At 25.4% G+C, this 17,904-nt stretch overlaps 7 protein-coding genes across 7 annotated transcripts; 4 read left to right on the top strand and 3 right to left on the bottom strand.

Annotated features, from left to right (window-relative positions):
* Positions 1-329: 329 nt before the first annotated feature.
* On the top strand, positions 330-1,468 carry SRAE_1000329800 (mRNA export factor; the record flags this gene model as incomplete). Its single annotated transcript, XM_024650471.1, has 2 exons — positions 330-965; positions 1,007-1,468. The coding sequence occupies 2 exons, from the start codon at positions 330-332 to the stop codon at positions 1,466-1,468; spliced, it is 1,098 nt and encodes a 365-aa protein (XP_024504246.1).
* A 239-nt stretch (positions 1,469-1,707) lies between these two features.
* SRAE_1000329900 (Hypothetical protein) lies at positions 1,708-4,152 on the top strand (the record flags this gene model as incomplete). Its single annotated transcript, XM_024650472.1, has 2 exons — positions 1,708-1,826; positions 1,875-4,152. The coding sequence occupies 2 exons, from the start codon at positions 1,708-1,710 to the stop codon at positions 4,150-4,152; spliced, it is 2,397 nt and encodes a 798-aa protein (XP_024504247.1).
* A 547-nt stretch (positions 4,153-4,699) lies between these two features.
* Positions 4,700-6,938, top strand: SRAE_1000330000 (CCR4-NOT transcription complex subunit 4; the record flags this gene model as incomplete). Its single annotated transcript, XM_024650475.1, has 6 exons — positions 4,700-5,248; positions 5,322-5,427; positions 5,476-5,819; positions 5,859-5,979; positions 6,025-6,512; positions 6,561-6,938. The coding sequence occupies 6 exons, from the start codon at positions 4,700-4,702 to the stop codon at positions 6,936-6,938; spliced, it is 1,986 nt and encodes a 661-aa protein (XP_024504248.1).
* A 1,492-nt stretch (positions 6,939-8,430) lies between these two features.
* Positions 8,431-10,545, bottom strand: SRAE_1000330100 (Thioredoxin-like fold domain-containing protein; the record flags this gene model as incomplete). The annotated part of the gene is made up of 3 exons (XM_024650476.1): positions 8,431-10,158; positions 10,210-10,435; positions 10,487-10,545. 3 exons carry the CDS (start codon positions 10,543-10,545, stop codon positions 8,431-8,433), a joined length of 2,013 nt encoding a protein of 670 aa, XP_024504249.1.
* A 491-nt stretch (positions 10,546-11,036) lies between these two features.
* On the bottom strand, positions 11,037-11,693 carry SRAE_1000330200 (Hypothetical protein; the record flags this gene model as incomplete). Its single annotated transcript, XM_024650477.1, has 1 exon — positions 11,037-11,693. One exon carries the CDS (start codon positions 11,691-11,693, stop codon positions 11,037-11,039), a length of 657 nt encoding a protein of 218 aa, XP_024504250.1.
* An 827-nt stretch (positions 11,694-12,520) lies between these two features.
* Positions 12,521-14,191, top strand: SRAE_1000330300 (Hypothetical protein; the record flags this gene model as incomplete). Its single annotated transcript, XM_024650478.1, has 1 exon — positions 12,521-14,191. One exon carries the CDS (start codon positions 12,521-12,523, stop codon positions 14,189-14,191), a length of 1,671 nt encoding a protein of 556 aa, XP_024504251.1.
* A 1,557-nt stretch (positions 14,192-15,748) lies between these two features.
* SRAE_1000330400 (Paired domain and Homeodomain-like and Winged helix-turn-helix DNA-binding domain-containing protein) lies at positions 15,749-16,728 on the bottom strand (the record flags this gene model as incomplete). The annotated part of the gene is made up of 3 exons (XM_024650479.1): positions 15,749-15,758; positions 15,811-16,508; positions 16,615-16,728. The coding sequence occupies 3 exons, from the start codon at positions 16,726-16,728 to the stop codon at positions 15,749-15,751; spliced, it is 822 nt and encodes a 273-aa protein (XP_024504252.1).
* Between the last annotated feature and the right edge of the window lie 1,176 nt (positions 16,729-17,904).

Raw genomic sequence — 17,904 nt, forward strand, 5'->3', positions numbered from 1 at the left:
ACAAGTTCTTCAGTGCCTTTATTTTCTTCAAATTTTTTTAAAAATGAAAAATATTAAGTTTAAGTGATATATAACTCATTTGCTATTTTTTTAAGTATACAGTTGACAAAATTTTATTTTAAAAAATTTCGCTCGTATTTTTATCACTTGAAAAAAAATTATACTTCAGATTCTTTAATAATTTTTGTTTACCAAAAATAGTTTTCTTAACACGATTTTCTTAATATATGGGTAAGTGTGTATGTGCGGCATAATTTATTACTTTAAATCTTGGTATTCTTAGTTTGAATCCATTTTACAAGTACTTATATTTCTTGCCAAAAATAATTATGTCAATTTTTGGAAATTCAGGTGGTGGTTTTGGTAATAAAAGTATTTTCAATACAGCCAAATCAAGCACAGATGTTGAAGTACAAGATGCTCCCGATGACACTTGCAGTGCTCTTAAATTTAATCCTTATGTAGCAGGTAGTCCTACATTACTAGCAGCGGGAGGTTGGGACAACACTATTAGAATATGGCAAGTATCGGAATCTGGTCAAGCTGAAGCAAAATTAATGCAAAATATTGGTGCACCTGTTTTAGATATTAGTTGGTTTGATGATAGTAGTAAATTATTTATTGCAAGTGCCGATAAACAAGCTAGAGTTTGGGATCTAGCTTCAAATCAACTAGCTGTAGTTGGAACGCATGATGAAGGAGTATCTACTTGTGATTGGATTACTTGTCCAGCTTACTCATGTTTGATGACGGGTTCATGGGATAAAACTCTTAAATTTTGGGATATGAGACAAATGGCTACACAAACATCTTTGGCTACAATGCAGATGGGAGCAAAAGTCTACTGCACTGATCTTTTATTTCCTGTGGCTGCTGTTGGACTTTCTGACAGAAACATTAAAATTTTTAATATGGAAGGTGAACCAACTGAGGCTTTAACACATGAAAGTCTGTTAAGATACCAAGTAAGTAGTACTTTTATTTTAATTAATAATATTTTTTACAGACACGTTGTTTATCTATTTTTAAAAATAAGCAAGGAACTAATCCAGCTGGATATGCTGTTGGATCGATAGAAGGAAGGGTTGCAATTCAATATTTGGATGGATCTAATCCAAAAGACAATTTTACTTTCAAATGCCATAGATCTTCTGAACTAATAGGTGGACATCAAGAAATATATCCTGTAAACGATGTAAAATTTAATTACGTTCACGGAACACTTTGTACAGTTGGAGGAGATGGAAAGTATTCATTCTGGGATAAGGATTCAAGGACTAAATTGAAGACATCGGATGCTTATCCAATGGCTTTTACTAAATGTGATATTCATGAAAGTGGATCCATGATAGCATTTGCTTTAGGATACGATTGGAGTAAAGGACATGAAGGAAACAAGCCAGAAAGTGCAGCCAGCAAGATACTTCTCCATCCTGTTGAAGATGAAATGAAACCAAAAAAGAAATAAATTTCCAATGTTAACTTTCTTTTTTTTTGTGTATTTATATGTATTTTTATTTGTTTTGTGCTATCATTTTTATGTACTAATTAATTATATTTTTTTTGAATATTAGTCTTTCTTGGTTTTCTTGTAACGATGTCAACAACATCTTCCCAATTGCGCGCATTCTGCACTTATTTACAGTGGTGACAATAGTCATTAATTTTTATGTATCGTGTGTTTTAATTCCTTTCTGCTTTTTCGAAATGTCAGTTCGTAGAAGTTCTATATTGAAGCAAACTAATGATGGTACCTCCAGTTCCTTCGAGACTCCTAAAGTTAATGTTAGAAGACGAGTTAGTTTTAGCAACCAACGCCTTGTTCAGTAAGTTATAGTATATTTCTTTTTTTTTTCACGATTTACAATTTCTAGGCATTTTGATAAAACTGACGTCACTATTCAATTTGGCACTGTTACGGAAGAAATGGAACGTACTGGATCTTCGGGTTCACCTAATTTAACGCATACAACAAGTTCTTTCTCTCAGCCACCGACTGTTTTCACAACACCTGAGCGATCTTGTGCCCGTGGATTAGACGCAACAAGTGATGTTTTCGATGAATCAGTTGGGAATATTTCATTTGTCAGCACCAAATCTAATTATACTCCTGTTAGAAACACAACATTAAGTGTCTTTGATTCTTTTGATACTCCTCGCGTTCAAGTTTTAGATAAGGAAGATTTTGGCGAAGATATGGAAATTTCATTTTCAAAATCAGTTTTGAAGACACCTATGAAGACAGATGTTTCTGAACAAGAGAACACTATTGTAACGAATTTGTCTACAGTATCAACTAAAGATGAGGTTTCAATTAAAAATGAAAACAGCACAGTTGTATCACGAGTAATAACACCGGCTGTGAACATTAATTTAAATGATACAAAATTGTCAACTTCACGCAAGAGACTGGCAAATTCTTATATTTATAGGGATTCTCCTACTTTTATTCCAAATGATGATGGTAATAATGTAGCTTGTTCAACGAGAAATGTAACACCATTTAGGAGAAGAAGTCTTACTTCATCAATATCTCGTCGTAGCAATAGTCTTCGTAGATCTCTTATTGAGGAAATGTCTTTCTCTGTCGAAGGTGTACCAACAACACCAGCAAGAGAAAATCTTTCAAACACATTAGACATAGATGATATTAAAGATTATAGTTGTTCACAGTCTTTCATTAATCTTGTCACACCTGCTAGAATTCCTCGTAAGGAATCTATGAAATTAGATAGTCCTGCTGGTGATATTTTTGTTCAGGATTCTAGCATAGTTAATAATTCAATGGTACCTGACAAAAAAGAAGAGATTCAACAAGAATTGGATAAAACAAATGTTACTGTTGGCGGAAAGAGTAGCTGTTTTCTTGATGAATCATATAATGTTGTTTATGAAGATGTTTTAGAAGTTAGTAGAAATAACAGCATTGGTGTTATTTCTAAACGTGATTCTAATATTTCTCAAAATAATAGTTTTACGTCATTAAACAAATTAAAGGATTTGGATAATTCTATGAAATGTACATCTATACTAGATAATTGTGAACAAAATCTTACTGTTACAGACGATCATCCAAGTTTTTTGTCCGCTAAATATTCAGAGTCGATGGAATTTAAGCAAGACGGTTCTGTTACTATGAACAAGACTACATCAACTGCTGTTTGTTTTGAAAAATCTGATTACCATGAGGATATGACAAGCATTGTAAAGAATTCAGAAACACTTACTCCTATTGTTGAGGAAGAAGAGTCTCAAATATTCAACAAGACAGTCAACATAGATGAAGTAGTAATGCGTTCTGAGAAACTTAAAGATATTTATGCTAGGGGATTGGAATCATCAGAAGACACAAATATGGGAAGTCAGGGGAGTGATATATTTAATGAAACATCTGGTTTCTCAACTGATGCTGATATATCAATGTGGAATCAAAGTGATCCAATTGTTTATTCTAAAAAAGATATAGAAGAAAATAACCAAGATGATAAGAAATCTTCTAATGAAAAGAAGGAAGTGGATTCACAAAATAATTTAAGCATGATGGATGTATCAATGAGAACGATTGGAAATTCTTCTGTACATACTGAATCATGTAATATAGAAAAGATTGTTGAAGGTCTTTGTTATATAGATCCTTCTTTTTCTATTGTTTACAAAGAAAACTATAAAGAATGTGATAAAAAATATCAAATTCAACTCGCATTAGCTTTCATTCAATCAATATTATATAATGAATCATTTCGTCATCCATCATTAAAGAACTATGTTGTTGGATTTGAAAAATATAGTTTCTTGAAAAATCATATGATCAAAACAGAAGTACCTTTAGATTTGGACGATTTATTTGAAAAAGTAGGAGAATTAGGAAATATTGGTGAGATCATTGATGACTTTCGCCGAATAAATTTGGATGTTTATACAACTACAGCTGATCAATTAGAAGTGTTTTTTGATTCACTGTATGAAATATATTTTCTATTACTTGACCATATCTCTATCTACCAGAAGAAATTATTGGAAGAAAATAATAATATTGGTGTTAAATGTTCAGAAATTTTAAATGAATTAATTAGTTATAAGAAATTATATGATGAAGAGGTTATAAGCACAAATGAAGCCTTAAATTATATTGTTTCAAAGTATAACTTGTAATTTTTTTTTATTCTTGTATTTTATTTGTAATATTTTATTTCGTATTTATAATAATAAATATAACTAACAACTATTTTTTTCTTACAGTAGACTGTATTTGCTTTATTAAAATAATATTGTAATAATAAATATTAAATTTTATACATTTATCTTGGAAATACTTAGTCGTATTTAAGTTTTTCCAATAAATATAGTTGTTTTATTTATTCTTTTATTATATTCCAAATCATTTGTTATTGCACTTTTCGACGTGTAACAATTATATATAATTTATAAAAAATAAAAAATTGACGTTAAATAGTAATTAATATAATAATAAAAAAAAAACTCACTATCCCAGTAATCTATTGAATTCTATTAATTTTTATATTTCATATTACAGTGTTTCGATAATATTAAAATATACATTTTACCAATCTTGTATACTTGCATTTTATTTAAAATGTAACTAAATTTTTATTTTAGCTAATTTTTTATATATTCAAATTTCTATTGACACTTTTAAATTGTGTATTTATAGAGATAAATATTTTAAAATTACTTCTACATGTTAGAAAATATGATTGGAGATGAAAAGTATTCTGATGATGATATCGAGGAAAAAGAATGCCCACTTTGTTTAGAAGCTTTTGATCCTGATGAATATGATTTTTATCCTTGTAAATGTGAGTATCAAATTTGTCGTTTTTGCTGGCATAGAATTAAAGAAGATGAAAGTGGTTTATGTCCAGCCTGTAGACAGGCATATCCTGAAAATCCTGTCAATTTTAAACCACCATCAAACACGGAATTGAAACGGTTTAAGCAGGAGAAGAAACAACGTAAGGTTCAGGATAAATCTAAATTAATGGAACCTGGAACACATCTCTCTGCTTATAGGGTTTTACAAAAAAATCTTGTTTATATTATTGGGCTATCTCACAAGTATACAGACCAAGATGCTGTTAAAAAATGTGACCATTTTTCTAAATACGGTAAAATTATAAAAGTTGTTGTTGGACAACCATTGGTTCCTCCAACAGCTTATACAACTCAGACAACATTTACAGCATATATAACTTACGCTAAAGTGGAACAAGCTTTAAGTTGTATAGTGGTATGTTTTGGTTTTTAAAAAAAAGTTTTCTTTTTTATTTATTTTTGTTATTGTCAAAATTTTTTACTTTAAGGGAGTAAATAATACTATTTTGGATGGTAGAATGTTAAAAGCTTCTTTGGGGACAACTAAATATTGTTCTAATTTTTTACGAAATGTTGTTTGTAATAAACCTGATTGTATGTATCTTCACGAAGTTGCTGATCCTGATTTCAGTTTTACCAAAGATGATATGCAATTAGGCAAACATACAGATTGTGAAAGAAGGTTAATTGAAAAAGTTTTAGGATCATCTGGTAGTCAACATGATGGTGGTAATCCTCCTGAAGAATTTTCAAATAATGATACCAGTAGAAATGTTTCACCAATTAATCTTAATAAAGATACACTATATAGTGATATGAGGTTAGGACACTTTATTACCCCTTCAATTGTTAAAAAATCTACCAGTGATGAAAAGAATGATATGCCAAATAGTAATATTGAGAATAAACGTGTAGTTGATGAATCACTGCCAGCTGATGTGCAAATTGCCAAAATATCCTCTTCTAATTCGGTGTCTAAAGGAACTGTAAGTTAATAATAATATATTTAATATTTAAATTTTTAGCTTTCTAATGAAATACAAACACTAGATAATCGGACGGTGAACGATTTGAAGATGACAAATAAAACGGCACCAACATCTATACAAAATATATCTAGGACACAAAGAAGACCTAATATTGAAGGTAAAAAATCAATTAATAGTATATATTGGGATCCAGCTGTTCTAGAGGCAGATGATGAACCATTAAAAGAAAACTTTGATTGGAAAAAAGCTTTAGGTATAACTGGAACAAGTATTGTACAGTGCTTAACGCCTCCATCTAAAGTTGATAAAGAAAAGTATTCAACAAATCCTGGTTATGATATATTAAGTGATCCACATAAGTGGTATCTTGAAGCACATAAACAATTATTTTTCCCTCCTGTACCTCCTGTTGAGGCATACAAGAAAACACCAACAACAGTGCCTCCACAAGCTGCTTCTTCTACACCTACTTTTGATAATAGTAGATATGCACTAAATATGTTATATCAAAATGGTATGCCAAATCCAGGACATACAAATCCTTCATATCCAATGGGACAGGGCACCCCTGGTTTTGTGACTAATATAGGACCCATAGGCCAACCACGTGCCTCTGTTACTCCTGTTATGAGTGGAGTTAATCCTCCATCTGTACCAGTTAATACTCCAACAACGCAGGCTCCAACAAATGCAGGTTTAACAAATAACACAAATAATACAGGTGGTTTTAATTTCCAGAATTTCGTCAGTCAGCTTCATAATTCACATCCACAGATGTCTGGTACCACAACACCGGTGCCGGGACCACCACCACCACAATCTATTCTTCCAAATGTAAATATGGGAGGTGGTAGTCATGATCATACACAATCTCAACAACAACCTAACATTTACCCTCATAATATAGTATATCATGAGATGATACGTAATATGCAGATTCAAAGGAATTATCAAATGCTTCAACAGATGACTTCTATGGGTTTTGGCGGTGGACAAAAGGACTTTCATAACATGCCTTCTAACTATCCTAATACTTATCAGCCACCTTCATCTAATGTCAATGAATATAATATTAACAATGAATATGTTGGAGGGAATGTGCCAAGAAATCCTTAATATATATAGACGAGAAATGTGCTGTGAAAATTTTCCTTAATTTTTAATAAACTTTCACTAAAAAACATCAGTGTATACATTTTCCAACTCTTCTAATCTACTAGACATTATGAAATCATTTTTGTATGAACTTATTTAATATGGATGAAATGTTTTTAACGATTGAAAATGTTGTTTTTTCGTTGATTTTTTTTATAATTGATTTCTATTTCTTTAGTTGTTCTTTTTTTTGTCGCAACTTCAGTACTTTTTATTAATTTTCGTCTCTTCTTTTTGGTGATTATCATCTATGAATTTTTAGATGTCTCTCCTCTATAACTCCACCAAACATTAATTTAAAAGATTCATTGAAGTTTTTTTTTTGTTTTTTTAAAAATTAGACATTTTTTTTTTCAATGGTTTCTAAGATAAACATTTATGCTGATGACGAAAAATGCAATCATTTTTTGTTAAAAATTTTATGCATTTCCCTTATAATTAAACTATTTTTTATTTTCAAGATGTAATTTAAAAATTTTATTTATATTATATTAAAAATTAATTTAATAAATAATATTTTAATAAATATACTATATATTTACTAATTTCTATTTTTGCCATCAATGATAATTAGTTTTATGACGTCAAACAAATTTGAATAGCTACTAACTTTAAAATAATATAATTTTCCAAAAAGCGGAGGCTGAAGTTTTTGTAAGTCATTAAAAATAAATAATTTTAATACATCATTGTAGGAAATTTTACCTTCTTAACATCATTTTTTTTTAAAATAATTTGATTAAATATTTCTCGTTAATATATGTTTATGAATCTCAATTATAAAATTTGTATTTTTAATATGTCAATGGTATTATAAAGTGCAATTAAATAATACTTTTCTTATACAAAATTTGTTGATTATTTTTATAATTCATATTAGCAAAATGTACTAATAGAAGAAAAGTTTTTTAAAGAAAATGGTAGATGATATTTAATTCAAATAATTAATTCATAATACGTATTTTTATATATTTGAAATAACTTTAAATTTCTTAATTATTTCTAGTTACATTACGCCTACGTACACATAAGACTTAAAAGAAGCTTATTAATTTTGATAATTTTATTATGTTTTATATATGAGTTGTAGTTTTTATCATTATCGTATTTCTTAATTATTGTTATCAAAATTAATTTAAAATTTTTGTGGTAATCTTTTTTGTTCTAATTTATAAATTGGTTTGTCATTTTGTGCATAATGAAAAAGTATAGTGTAAAAAGAAAAATAATTAATATTTTTTTCTAATAAAAATATCAATGAGTGTAACATAATTGATTGCTATTTATTAGATTATGATTTTTGTAGCTTTAAGTTATATATTTCTGTCTTTTGTTATATCTTAAAAAAAATTTTATTATAGTTTAAAAAGCATTCTTTATCAATTTTTCATTAAATGAAATTAAATAGTTTATTAGAATTTTTTAAAATAAAATATTAATAAAGAATTATGAATTAAAGTTCATCTTTTTTAATTTCATAATTTATTTCATCTTCCTCTTCATTTTCCTCTTCAATTTCCTTTTCTCTTAATCTTGAAGCTATATGTGCCATTGGACAACCACCCATTTTAGATAAATCAAGTTTCTCAAAAACATGTGGATCTTCTTCAATATCATCGTCATCTTCTGGTTCATAAACGGATCCAGCAAGTAACAATATATTTTGTTCCCCAAAGATAACATTCGTTTTTGCTAAATTAAGATATCTTAATGGATTGACAATGTGTGTTGGAAAGGCTAATCTTCTATCATAGTCTTTCTCATTCATTTCAACAATTTTTTTGATATCAAAACTTTTTTGAGTACATTTTTTTATAGAAAAATGATTATTTTCATACATAAAAATATAAGGTAACTCATCATCAGTAAGGTGGAATTTTTGTAATAGAATTTTATGAATATCATTATCTTTTTTATAGTCTATATATGTAAATATAACACTTTTTCCTGTTTTCCAATTGACATATTCAGTAACTTTATTAATGTACTCTTGTTTTATATCTTGATTATTATTATGTATCATTACAATAACTTTATTTCTTTTTAATATTGCATCATTTGTGAATCCATTTGTCAAATCAATAACTGTAGGAAGAGAAGCATAACTAACAAATTCCATTATAGATTCTATAGTAAAATCGCCATCATACAAACGCATTTGATTTTTTCCATTCTCAAATGGTCTAATGACAGTTATTGTTGAATCTGTATCATCATTAAAATAATAAACAAAATGATATTTTCCTCTAAACAAAAGGGATACTTTTTCAAAATTTTTAAAATCATTACTTTCAATATCATTAAAGATACCCAATGTTATAGCTTTTCTTTTTCCATTAAAACCAACCATATTACCATTCATAACATTTTCAATATCTTCCTCATTTTCTAACTCAATTGAAGGATTATCTAGTATCATTTGAATCCACTCAATATAATAATTTTCATCTTTTATATTTGGCATATTTAAAGAAATTTTTCCATTTTCATACATAAAAAGATAATGTTGATTTTTTTTTCCAATACCATATATTTCACAAAGTTCCATTTCATTATGGCAAGCAACATAACCAATTTTTATTTTTCTTGTATCAGCTAAAATAATATCATTAACTTTATCACTTGCTTTGGCCCATAATTTTATTGAATGAGTAGAAATTGAACTTGTATTACTCCAAAACATAACAAAAACAATATCATTTTCTTCAATGGCATTATTTAACATATCTTCTTTCCAATTTTCTAATTTTCCAAAAGAGGTTGGACTTTCAATACTTTTAAGTTCAAGAATTTTTTCATCAATAAGATCTAACTCAAAGACTCCTCTTGTAAAAACTTTTACTGCTTTTCTTTTTTTAATAATTTCTTCCATCTTTTTTCTTTTTTTTTCTTCTTTTTTATTATTTTCAACCATCTCTTTTAATTCATTAACTGGTATTTCACTAATAAAACCTATCTCTGAATTTTCTTGTAATGAAGTAAATCCCATCAATGAAAATAATGAATGTCTTGAAAAAGCATCTAACAAAGCAGCTTCAATTTGACCAATCTCACGATTTAAGATACTTGGTATTGTATAAATTGCAGCACCACGTGAACTATCTTCAACAATCAAAAAATGAAAAGATGATTCTTTAGGAAATTCTTCACATTTAATAAATCCTTTTTCATTACAATTAATCTATATTTATTAAAATAATATAAAATGTTAACTTTAAAATTTTAAACATACATTTTCATTATCAATAGTTAACTTTCCTTGTTCTTTTAAAGGAAATCTTAAAGCATTAATAACATTGATAACATTTGTACTAAATTTTTTTTCATCTTCTGTTAAATCTCTATAAATAAATGTTGTCTGTATATAGTGATCTGGTGGCATAATACTTGGTGGTTTATTATCAACAGTTCCTGGAGATTTTCCATTATCAACTTTTCTTTTCATAGGACATTCTCCACTACAATAAATTTATTAGTATATATTTTAATTAAAAAAAAATTTAATTTACTTTATATTTGTTAAAATAACAAAAAATATAACAATAAAAAAATTCCAGTTAAAATTCATTGTAAAAATCTTAAAAAATTAAATTTACTTAAATAACTTAATATACAATAAATCACATAAAGATAAGATATTTTTCTTGATTTATCCATCAATATATTTATATAATAAACAGAGGCACGTCATCAACAACTATTACAATTTTCTTTTACCATTTCGACCTTCATTACAATAAAAATATATCTTCTTCAATTTATATATATATTATTGATATAAATATCAATGTATATATTATTATATATAACAATTATACAATTAACATATTTCTTAATAAATAAACAATGTTTCTATTACTTTAATTTAATTTTTAATAAATTTAAAATTTTCATTATAATAAAAAAAAATATATTTTTATTTAGTTTAATAATATTACATCAGAATAAAAATAAAAAAAAAACTTTTATTAGAAATTTATTTATGACTATATCCTGTTTTTTTTATATATAAAGAAAACAATATCATGGAAAAAAAAGTTATTAAAATATAAATATTTCCTATACAATTTTTTGATGATTCCCAGTAATACAATTTAAATCATTTTCATTAGAAGTTCCAAATAATCTTTTTAATGTCTCTTTTTTAACTTTTTTAAATGGACATAAAGTAACAATAATAATTGATAATATTTGGTAAGTTACAACAATACCTACCAAATAACATCTTCCAATTGTTTTTACCTCTAATACATCATTAGAATACAGTATTGATGTTAATGTAAAAGTATTTTGAAGAACTTCACCAATTTGAATAAAACAAAATGCTAAAATTCCTGAATATGTATTAGCATTAGCAAGAGATTTGTATGCTGGAATTGTTGGTAAAAAAAGATAAAAAGAAAGAAGTCCTAAAGTAGCAACTTCTGAAAATGTTGAACCTAGTATAAAATAAAGAAATCCTAGTAAAAGAAATGATATTGATAAAATAATTTGACTAATAACCACTAAATCAAAAAATTTCCATGAAAATTCAATAAATAAAAGTTTTCCATTCAATTCTTTATCATTATCTATATTTTCTTTTTCTTCTACCATTAATGGTTTGCACTCCTTATTAGTATTTTTAACTTTTTTAACATTATTTTTACCATTTTTAAAACTACTTTTTCTTTTATCTTTTAAAATATTCCCATCTATATTATTCATTGACGCCATCTTCTTCTTCTTTTTTTTTTTTTATTAATATTTCAATATATATAAGAAGAAAAAAAAAATTAAAACCTTAATTATAAAAATCATTCATTTCTAATGTATATTTTATACTAGAGAAAAACCTTATCATGAATAATTAACACAAGCTAAAGAATAATCAAATTTCTTCTTTCATATAAAGACAAAAATAAATTAAAATTTCATGAATATAATTATTGATATATCATAGAAGACACATGCATATACATAAAAAAAAAAAATTACATCTCTTTTCTCTTTTATTAACATCTCATATACAGGCATAAAAAAAAAAAAATTATTTATGCTGAGTAGCAATTTTCCAAGAAAATTATGGAAAAAGACGAAGAAGATAAAAAGAGTAGGAAAAAAAAAACTAATGAAAAAAAAAAAATAATGAAAAAAAGATAGCTCGAAGGAATATATATATATAATACGTATTAGAAACATCGAGAAGTTATCTCATTACAAATATAATTTTAACGAAAGATCCTCATATACTATACTAAGAAAACTTTTGTTTTACCACACTCTCTATATTTCTTTCTTCTCTTTTTAACGAGTGTATATATAGTTATTTCCCCATCTCTCCTTTTTACTCTCTAATCATCTCATTTTTTTGAAAATAAATATATGGGAGAAAAAAAAAAGTTCTTTTTTATCCTGTTATCTGTCACTCTTTAAAAAAGTGTAAGTTTTATAAATGTTATTTATTTATTTATTTTAATTTATATATTTATTAATATTATTATTTATTAATTTTATTTTTAGTTAGTTATAATATCTAAATATTTTGTAATATTTTTATCAATATGAAGATGGATAGTGTTAAAGTTAACTCTAGTAGTGTTGGAGATATCTTACCTAATGTTGTTAGAAAAAATATTGATGGTAGTACCAGTAAAATGGATAAAGATGTCTCAGGCATTATTAATAAATTTGAAAAAACTTTAGAAAAATTTCCTTCTGATTGTGAAAAAAAAGGAAATTTTATCAGTATTGAAAGTGGTATTTTAAATGAATCTCAATGTTTGGAAGATAAAAATTTAAAGGAAAAATCATTATCATCAAATATTTTTGATGTCACTAAAATGGTTTGCCCTGTTATTGGTTCTGTAACAAATACCCAACTTTATACTACAATTAATGGTATCAACGTACGCAAATCTTTTCTTGAAATTCATAAGAATATTGTTGATAAAGAAATGGAAAGAATAAGAAAAATTTTACAGGATATGAAAATGGATCGTCGTGTATCGTTAAGATATCTTATTGAAATAAATTTTAAAAACAACAAAAAAAATTCTGTTCTTTATTCTATTGTTAATGAAAAAGATGATAGTATTATAGAAGAATTTAAGAAATATTATAAGTGTAGCTTTAATATTGCTGTACGTGTTCCAGGAAATGATATATTTATATCATTAGTTCCTGATGGTGGTAGAAAATGTAACTGTGTAAATTGTTTAGAAGGTTGTTCTATCAAAAATTGTCTTATGAATAAAGAAATAACTAATTTTTCTATTACCTCAACTAAAGTACCTTCTGTAGGAGAAGAATTATCATCTCAATTAGATAAGGATATAGAAAATGAATTAGAATTTTTCACTAGTGAAATAGAACAACGTGGAGATTCAAATGTTGCGTTCATTGATGTCTGTAATCAATATCTTATTGATAAAGGTGTTACCTCTACTTTGTATATGTTATTTTATAATGGAACACAGAAAGAATATTCATATTGTGTTGAAGTATTAACAAGAAAGTTTAACTTATCATGGAAAGATTGTGATGGGTTGACTCTCTCTATGAAAGATCTTGATTTTGGTGAAGAAAATACAATTAGTAAACCATGTAGTTTAGCTCATGAAAAAGAAATTGAAGATGGCCTTGAAGCTGTTATTGCTGGTGGTGATATTTTATGTGAAGATGAGGTTGACTATTATAGTTGTAATGAGGTATCTGACAATAATGGTTCCTTTTCCAATGGTACTACAACAACTGAGGAGGATGAAAAAAGCATGACAATAACAGAGATGCTTATCAATAAAGCTGGCTTTGAGAATGGTGATGCTTTGGAGCAATTTATATGTTCAAGAATTGAATATTACATTGCTGAAAATGGATGTGATAGAATTCCAATAAATGAGATGGATTCTATTGTCAATAGCTTTTTTGAAATGCATGTTGATCCAATAAGAGAATTTGGCAAAGGATGGCCAGAGATGTGCCAAAAATGGGTTGATAAGAAATATTTATATTTCAGTAAAGATAAAACTGCTATTATGGTTACTGATCCAGAGACACCTGAGTTATATTTAAAAGATAATGATAAAATATTTACCAATAATCAAGAGGAAAATGAACGTATTATTGATGAATTAGAAAAGTATGGTATAAATTTAAGACCATATGTCCTTTTCCGTAATGGTCAACCACATATTATTATTGAAGATGCATCTGTTGAAAATAATGGTAAATAAAAGGATTATTCACACAAATACAATACACAAAAAAAATTCCCATTTTTTTTATATAAATTTTCATCTATTTTTAATGTGTTAATTTTTAATAATGATATTTTTTTATTCACAACAAAAATAATCGCCATAAATAATTTTTCACAATAAAAATTACTTTTTTTTTTCTTTGAAGAATCTTAAAAAATATATTTTTTAAAAGAGTAAAATTTATAACATTTTTTATAGTAAAAATATTAGTCATCTGATTTAGCAGAAAAAAAATAGAAAATAATTCATAGTACATGATACATTAGAATTTAAATAAATTAAAATTTTGAAAATGTTTCATACGTGTAAGATAAAAAATTAAATTATATATTAAAAAATGTCTATAGTTTTTTAAAAAATAACGATATTAAGATTCTGATTTAAGATTCATGTTGAGATATAGTTAATGAATCACTACTAAAATGATTCTTTAAAAATAATAATTTTAAAGCTTTTAAATTTTAAAACAAAATTAATTCATATTTGAAATAAAAAATTTTGTTAAACTAAAGTAATTCTATTGACTGTATTTTGAAACATAATATTTTTTCTAAAAAACTATATATGTAAGATTGCCAACAGAAAAGTATGAAAACAGCAAAGTGAAATCAGGAATATGCTTAACAGTTACCTTGTTATATTTATGGTTGGACAAAAAATATGTTTTGAAAACTAGAAACTAAATTTAGCCTTTATTTATGTGTAATTGAATTTTGTTTTCTGCAACATCTTTATTGATAATAAATTTTAATTTAATCAAACTAATTTTTAATATTAACTCAGTTAAATGTTTAACAGTTATAATAAATTAAAATTTAATAATCACGTAATATATGCGTGCATATATATATATTTATTTATTATTTACAAAAAAAAAAAATTTCACTAAACATTTTATGTATACTATTAATCGTTGAATTTACATGTACATAACTATATTGTAGATTTGCTTTTTGTTACATGACGCTATCTTATCAACATTTTTATAAATCTTGTTTTCAGTAAAAAAAAAAAATACTTTTAGATTGATCTATGAGACTTGTTGTTTGGTTAAAATATAAGGCTAATATAAAAATTTTAATTTGATTTAAAAGAATATAATTGATTCCTGTATTTTAATGGTTATCTTATAGTACCTTCCACCCAGTTGGTATCAATTGCAAATAACATTAATTTAATGTTCTGATCCTTTAGAAGGAAAGTTCAATGTTGTTTAGAGTATACCAGAAATGAGACAGAGTCGCTGCTTGTCCCTTTATCAATAGACAATCAGTGCTGTAAAAATCTCAGATATTAAAATCTAATGTCTTTCCATTCTGGAAGGAGTCTTTAGTGTACCACCACATACACAAACCTGAGTTTATAATCTCAAGTATTGTATATTAATGGTGAACATTTTGTCTTTTTTTTTTTTATCTTTTTAATATTATTTACATTATCATAGAAGATATATAAAATAGATAAGAGAAAATACTAAATAATAAAATTAATATTAAATAAAAAAAAATACTATTTGTTAGGGTAATTTTATTACATAAATCTGGAATAAAAAGTAAGAAAATTTAATTTGTTTTCTGTATGATAAAAGTTACCTGTCAATATGATAAATATTTTTAATAGGCACAGGTTTTGGTAAAGAATCATAATTTGAATTGACATCTATCTCTGATGATGTTATTGAAGAACATGAAGATATTTGTGAATATGATGATGATCCAGATGGTGAATTTAAAATTCTTGGAACTGAAACTTCTCCAAGTGAATGATCATTAATTTCATGATATTTTTTTACTTGTGGTGATCTTGGATTAATTGAACCAGTCTTCTTATAACGTGTCATTATTTTTGAAACACAACTATGTGTTACTCCAATAATTTTTGCAATATGTGAAACTTTGTATCCCTGTTGAAAAAGTGCTAATATTTTTTGCCTATCAACCATTTCTAATGGTCTTCCTGGATTATATGGTCTACCATGGCGATTCCTCGTCACTTGATAATATGAAGTAACTGAATTATTAGTATTATTTGTAAATAAATAATAATTATTTTTTGTTAATTGTTGATTTTTATTAATGAAACAATTATCAGTAATAATATCATTATCATTATTATTATTATTATCATTGTTATTATTTGTATTAATTGAAAAAATAAATGGTGATGGCATATTATTTAACAATGAGGTTGTTGATAACTGTAATGACAATGCCAATGTCCCACAATCAACAGGTTTAAAGGCAGATGGCATAATATTAGTGTTATTTAACAATTTTATTTGTTCTTGTTGCTAAAAAAAAAAATTTAATAAAATAAATAAATATAAAAATATATATTAATAGTGTTATATATAATAATATAAAATAAAAAATAATATATATATATAAGATGGTTACCTGATAGTACCATTGTAATTGTTCAGTAAAAATGACATTACGTAACTTTAGATTTTGAGTAACCTCATTATTATCATGAATAGTATATAAATTTTCACTACCAATAAAATTCATCTTTATCTTCAAAAAAAATTTTAAAGAAAACCTGTGTAAAATTATAATTTGTATATGTAGATGAATCGTTTAATCTCTCTTCTCATACAACAACCGTCTACAACGACACATAATTAGAATTGTCGCATCTTATCCATTTTAGGTTATATCAAAGCAGGCTTAAAGGCTTGCCTAATAGTATTATATTTTTTTTATATTTATATATATATATTTAATTTTGTAACAGAGCAATATGTTACATGTTTTATATTTATTTATTTTTTTTTTTTGGTGGATCAGAGATATAAGATTTATATTATTATGGTATATATATATATTTATATATATGTATATATTACCTATTAATGTTAAAAAGAGAAATAATTTTATTTTGATATAGAGAATACATATATAATATTTTAAACATATATATGTATATGAAAATGATAAATTAAGATAACTGGAAAAAAAAGGTATTCTTTCTTCAAATACCATACCAGATGAATAGATAGATGTTTATTTTTTCTTTTTTTTTTTCTTTTTGGTTTATTTTATTACTGATTAAGAATAATTAAGAAAGAAAAAGAAGTGTGACTATCATTATCAATTTAGTGGTCAACTGTTTATTTTTTTTTTATCTTCTAAATGTTACCATTATACATAAATATAAAAAGTAATAAATAAAAAAAGTATCATTTATATTTCTGGATAATATTACATTGCATAATTTTAACCATATGTATAAATTTTTTTTTTTAAATTACTTTATCTTTTTTAAATTAAAAAAGAAGTTATATAAAAATTTGATATAGTTTTATCTTAATAAATTATAAAAATATATATACATATATATTAAGTAAAAAAAAGAAAAAACTTATTATTGAATAAATTAATAATAACTACAAAAATATCTAGAAATTATTTTGTATTCAAAAAATTTTATAACTCCAATTGTTTTTCTAATAAGGTAATTCAATGAAGGTCATATTAATAAAAATCCTAGATAAAAATATGTTATATCAATCATCATCACTTCCGAATACATTTTGATTAATTATAAAAAAAGAGTATTATAATAATTTTGAAAAATATTTTTATTCTTATAAATATGTATATATATATATAAAGAAAAGAAAAAATTTTCTAGTTACATTTTATTTGAAAATATATGATACAGTTATCAGTAGTAGTGATTTT

This window comes from Strongyloides ratti (assembly GCF_001040885.1).
Source record: "Strongyloides ratti genome assembly S_ratti_ED321, chromosome : 1".
In the NCBI taxonomy this organism is placed as follows: Eukaryota; Metazoa; Nematoda; class Chromadorea; order Rhabditida; family Strongyloididae; genus Strongyloides; species Strongyloides ratti.